This window comes from Hibiscus syriacus, unplaced genomic scaffold (assembly GCF_006381635.1).
Source record: "Hibiscus syriacus cultivar Baekdansim isolate YM2019G1 unplaced genomic scaffold, ASM638163v2 tig00110383_pilon, whole genome shotgun sequence".
NCBI classification, from domain to species: Eukaryota; Viridiplantae; Streptophyta; class Magnoliopsida; order Malvales; family Malvaceae; genus Hibiscus; species Hibiscus syriacus.
In genome coordinates this window covers 1,049,325-1,055,425 of record NW_024062714.1, presented here as the reverse complement: position 1 = coordinate 1,055,425, position 6,101 = coordinate 1,049,325, and the positions used below count along the sequence as shown (strand labels likewise).

At 35.0% G+C, this 6,101-nt stretch overlaps 1 protein-coding gene across 1 annotated transcript; it reads left to right on the top strand.

Annotated features, from left to right (window-relative positions):
- The first annotated feature begins 2,061 nt into the window (after positions 1 to 2,061).
- On the top strand, positions 2,062 to 3,525 carry LOC120121817 (dof zinc finger protein DOF1.4-like). Its single transcript, XM_039141115.1, has 2 exons — positions 2,062 to 2,173; positions 2,369 to 3,525. The coding sequence occupies exons 1-2, from the start codon at positions 2,132 to 2,134 to the stop codon at positions 3,359 to 3,361; spliced, it is 1,035 nt and encodes a 344-aa protein (XP_038997046.1). The 5' UTR covers positions 2,062 to 2,131; the 3' UTR covers positions 3,362 to 3,525.
- Positions 3,526 to 6,101: the final 2,576 nt, after the last annotated feature.

Genomic DNA, 6,101 nt, shown 5'->3' with positions numbered 1-6,101 from the left:
AAATTTTAGTTATATTCCTAAAATCTGTTCACAATATTAGATACATCAATCTCGAGGCCCTCTTAAAATAAAGGAAAGTCTTCTTAAGTTGAAAGGTTGAGAGGATGGTTACTCTTTGTAAATTATAATCTAATTTATGATTTTTTTTAATATTCAATTTGTTAGTATTATATTATATTTCTAACAATTAGTCAACCAACAATATAATTGATAAGTCATATTCTACTTTGGAAGAAGTCAATTAAGACCTAGGGCGTTGGTGATTTAATCCTAGAGGCCTCAAGTTATCATATTTATTTTATGTTTGTTAAAGATTTATCTTTAAAAATTTGATGGTGTGTTAACCTATTAGTAAAATATTTACATGAAAGTTATATATATTTTTAATAAAATTTGTACATAAATAACTTAATATATATTTTTTATTATTTTTAATTTTTTTTAGAATACATAAACATTCTTACACCAAAATAATTATGTATTTATTGTTAAATACCAAGATATTAGGAGATGTACATATTTATATTGGTGTAAGTATGTGTTATGTGCTAGACTTTTTTATTTTATTCACTTACATCAATGTAAGCATGTGTTAAGTGCTACACATTTTGTAGTGTGAATTATGAAACTTTAGAACATTCATGTTACGTTATTTTTTAAAAATAATTGTAATAGATTAAATGTAGGTTAATTTGTAATCGAATCGTTAATAACAGTTAACCGTCAGTGGTTAACCGTTTCTTAACGGTTAGGTTATGATTAGAAAAATCTTGTAACCATTATAACAATTAACCGTCCATGAATAGCCCTACTGACACACATTAACGATTTATATATATATATATATATATATATATATATATATATATATATATATATATATATATATATATATATATATATATAAATTTCTCATTTGTTTTTCCTATAATCAATACCTATAATATATTTGGTTGGGATTATGTTACATTATCTTTGATAATGTAAAATTTTATAATCACATTATATTGCTTGATTTTGTAACATTAAATCACTATGATAAATATTATTTAAAAACAGAGGATAAAGGCATTATTATCTAATTTTTAAGTAATGTAATATTCTAATGAGAATGTTATATTTCAGATAATTTATCTCTAAAATTTACTGTTTTAATAATTTAAATTTTTTTAATTAAATTTGTCCATAGATTACATGTCCATAATTTATGTTTGTTGTTGATCAAACCTATGAAGAGGCGGGGGCAGAGGAATCCGCACAAACTGTTAATTAAATTTCCCTTGCAATAAATTTTCTATACTTTATTGTATACAAAATCATGAAGATATATCAATTAGTGGTAATAATAATGGTGAAATAAAGTGACGAATTGGAATTTGCTGGTGCGTGGGGGGAATGTGGCTTTCACTCTCTCCCTCTATCCTACGTACGAGTGTTACATATATGCATGGATTAAGTTACATTTGTCGTAAAAGAGTTGTTATTTCTTAAAGATTTATATTTCACCATAAATATTTTGTACTTACTCAAGATTTATAAAAAGAAAATATTACGTATACAGATTTTAGCAGCCTTTGATAAATTTAGAAAGAAAAAAATATATCAAATATGATGTAAATTTTTATAATTTTAGATATAATATGAAATATAAATGTGATAAAATAATTAAAAATATAAGAAAAATGTATAAAATGAATCATAAATAATTTGTAAAAGAATATATATAATATTAAAGATAATAGGGATAACTACAAGATACAAGGTTCGACTGATCTAGAACTCTGATGTTGTATTCTTTTTTTCTTGAACTCGTCAAGATTCATCTCTTCTGCCGCTTTACCTCTGTGTCGTCTTCTTGGATTTTGAATATTTATCTTCCATACATACATATATTCTCTGTCCCATTTTTTAATCTCAGATTTTATTTAATTTATCAGTTAAGACCAGATCTATCACCTTAGAATTAACAAATCAAATCAGATGAACTAAAACAGATGTTCATAACACAGATGAGATACTCTTTCAGTCATAGGGAATACCTGAATCCCACCAACAAGGACTTGCGTCGCCGCCTGCTCTTTGTTTTCAACGATTCCTTTGATAGAAGAAAATGTTGAGTAGCTGAGAGAAGATGATTATCGTCTCTTCAACTGCTAACAATGAATGGCCACAGGTTTAGTTTTCACTACTTTTTCTCTCAAGTAATTATTCGACAAAACAATGGTCCTATTTTTGTTGTTTTGCTTTTGGAACAGAATATCTATGTAGTGTTGTTATTTTACCATAAGAACACTCGTTTAACTCTCTCTTTTTCCCTCTTTTCATTTCTTTCCCTTTCTTTTTGGGCCATGCATCACTTTGGTTGCAGAAGCATATAGATGAGAAAGACTTGAGGGAGTCAACAGCTAGGCTTATGGAGAAACCGAACAAAGAACAACAACAGCAGCAGCAGCAAGCCCTAAAGTGCCCTCGTTGTGATTCATCAAACACCAAGTTCTGCTACTACAATAACTACAGTTTATCACAGCCAAGACACTTCTGCAAGGCTTGTAAGCGTTATTGGACTCGGGGTGGCACTGTAAGGAATGTTCCAGTGGGAGGTGGATGTAGGAAGAACAAGCGTCTGAAGAGACCAGCGGCTTCAGCCATTGATGGAGCTTCTCCAACTTTTGGTGCAAATACTAACACTCCAGTATCTCAACCTCAAATCGATGTCTCTTCGACCTCAGCTCATCATATTAACCCTTTGTTTTATGGGCTAGTTAATTCCCCATCTGATATCAATCTTCCCTTTCCTCGGTTCAATTCGAGAGTTTCAGGTGTGGAAAACGTAACAGGCTATTATCTCCAGCCCGATTTAAATGCTCTGGGATTAGGGTTTTCCTCTGGAATAGTGTCTAGGGATACTGGGGGCAGTGATTATCGAAATGTTTTTAACACTAACCCGAGAAACCAAATCCAGGAAGTGGCGACTTCAAATCCACTACTTTCAAGCTACTCTAATATCCATGGATCCTCATCTTCTACCACCACCACCAACACACCCACCATTGCTTCTTTGTTAGCTTCTACTCTTTACCAGCACAAGTTCATGAACGGTGGTGTTAAAAGTACTCAGCTGCCTAACCAAATGCAAGCCTTAGCACCTTTTCAAGACCCCCAAATGACAGGTAACACTGAAAATGGGCTAACCATGAAAAATATCAAAGTTGAAGAAGCGCAAAGGAGAATGGAATGGGATATTCCATGCCAGAATCAGCTCGATCAAATCGGTTTATCTGATCCAGCGGTTTATTGGAGCACGCAGACGTCGGTGCTTGGCATTACCCAGCAACCATTGGATCCTCAATCACTTCTCTGATCTAGCAAACTAGACTGTTGTTCTTCAAATTGTCTCCCTCTTTGTTGGGTCTTTTTTTTTGTTGGGGGGGGGGGGGAGTGAGGTGGTTATAGGTACTTAAGTTTCGGTTGATTACTACTGTGGGTACTGGATTCTACGGTCATAAATGGGTGGGATTAGGGAAAAAACTACTAAATTAAAGTTGAGTATTGAAGCATGGATGTGAGAAGATTGGATCGGATGGATCATGTCAGCTGCAAGAATTCAGCCTAAAGTTTTATTATCAAAGGTTGAGAAAAATCCCTATTTGCGCGAGAGGAACCTCGGATCCTCTTCATCTCATTGTTGATGGGTATCATCTTCTTCATAAGTCATCACCGTCTTAAGCTGCTGTGTTGAAGAGATAGGTGTTGCGGAAGACGGCTATCGGATAGAGCAAAATCGCAACTGATAATTTGAGAAAATAAAAATGAAGATAAAAGAGACACAAAATTTACGTGGAAAACCCCTGAATAATATAGGGTAAAAACCACTGGCAATGGTAGAAGAATTTCACTATGAGAAAATAGGAATTACAACCTCTCTCGATCTACCAAGGAGAAAACAATGATAATTCTCTCTAGATAAAAAGGAGAAAACAACTCTCAAGAAACTCTCTAAAATCTTTCTAGTATTGGAAGAAAGCTAGAATGCTTTGGGATAGTTTTGAAGCTAAATGAGCTAGGGTATTTATAGTTGAAGCTTTAAGGACTAATTTGTAAATACCCTAAATTACAATGACTAATTGCATAGTTTTACCATCCAAAATTTTCAACAATTTGGTGGCCAAATTTGACCAATTTTGCGACCCCATTAATGCCACCAAATTGCCACCCATAATGTTGACAATTGATGCAATTTGGTGTGCCAATTTTCAACAATCTCCCACTTGAAGATTTGATTGGAACAATCATATCTTCACACCATTCTTTCTACCTTGTACCTTTCATGTTGCTTACGTTTCTGACAGGCCACAGGAGGATCGACACCAGGTAAATTTATCAGCATTGATTGCCTTCGTCATGAAATCTGCTATGTTGTCTTTGGTATGGATCTTCTGCATATCTACCGTTCCTTCTTCCACCTTTTCACGGATGAAATGGTACTGAACTCGTATGTGCTTAGTCCTTGAATGAAATGCTGGATTCCTTGCTAGATGCAAGGCGCTTTGACTATCACAAAACAGAGAGACATACTCTTGATTGTGCCCAAGCTCCTCCAATAGCATCTTCAACCAAATTGCTTCTTTACTGGCTTGTGTAGCTGCTACATATTCTGCCTCTGTTGTGGACGTAGCCATAACTGACTGCAATTTTGAAACCCAGCTTACAGCTCCACCATCAACTTTAAACACATATCCTGTAGTAGATTTACTTTTATCCAAATCCCCTGCATAGTCAGAATCAACATACCCATTGATAAGTAAATTTGATCCTCCGTAACATAATGCAACATTTGAGGTCCCTTTGATGTATCTCAGGATCCTCTTTACTGTATTCCAATGCTCTTTGCCTGGATTCGCCATGTACCGACTAACCACTCCCACTGCTTGTGCAATGTCTGGTCTTGTGCATATCATAGCGAACATTAAACTTCCCACTGCTGATGCATATGGTACTCGAGACATATCCATCCTCTCTTTTTCACTGCTAGGACTCATACTGGAGGATAATTTGAAGTTAATAGGAAGAGGGGTAGAAATTGGCTGACAATCTTGCATGCTGAATCGTGACAAGATCTTCTTCAAGTAATTCTTTTGTGAAAGTCAAATCTTCCTATTACTTCTTTCTCGGTGAATTTGCATCCCTAGAATCTTGTTTGCTGATCCCAAGTCCTTCATTTCAAATTCCCTAGCCAGTTGTGCCTTCAATTCTTCAATATGATCTTTGTTGGGTCCTGCAACCAACATGTCATCCACATACAACAACAATATAACAAAATCGTTATCACCAGACCTCTTGAAATAAGAACAAGGGTCTGCATTAAGTCTGTTGTATCCAAGGCACATAATGAAGGAATCAAATCTCTTATACCAACACCTCGGCGCCTGCTTTAGACCGTACAAAGATTTGTTCAACCTGCAAACCAAGTTCTTCTTTTCTTCTTCTTCAAAACCTTCAGGCTGGAGCATATAAATCTCTTCTTCAAGATTTCCATGAAGAAAAGTTGTTTTAACATCTAGCTGCTCTAGATGTAAGTTCAATGTAGCACACATTGCCAAAACTACTCGAACTGTTGTCAGTCGAACCACATGAGAAAATATTTCATTGAAATCAATACCTTCTTTTTGAGCATATCCTTTGACCACCAGTCTTGCACGATACCTCTCAACTTGATCATCACCATTTCGCTTAATTTTGAAGACCCATTTGTTACCAATTGGCCTCCTTCCTTGTGGTAGTGGCACAAGGTCCCATGTATTATTTTTATAAAGGGCTTCAATTTCTTCTTGCATCGCCATCACCCACAGTGAAGCATCTGAGTTGTTTATTGCCTCCTGGTATATTGATGGCTCACCGTCCTCTGTTAAAAGGCAGTATGCAATATTACCTTCTATAACATAATCTGAGTGCGAATTGGGACGTCTTCTTACACGATCTGATTGACGAGTTGTTGGTGCTTCAGAACTCTCTGGTTCTTATTCATTATGTCCTGGTTCTGCTTCTGAAGAATCTCCTTGTTCAAACTCCTTTTCCACATTTATCTGTGTAGTCTCTGACTT

Coding starts and splice junctions, on each gene's coding strand:
- LOC120121817 (XM_039141115.1), top strand. CDS start 2,132: ATGATTATCGTCTCTTCAACTGCTAACAATGAATGGCCACAG. Junction 2,174..2,368: donor CTAACAATGAATGGCCACAG/GTTTAGTTTTCA, acceptor CTTTGGTTGCAG/AAGCATATAGATGAGAAAGA.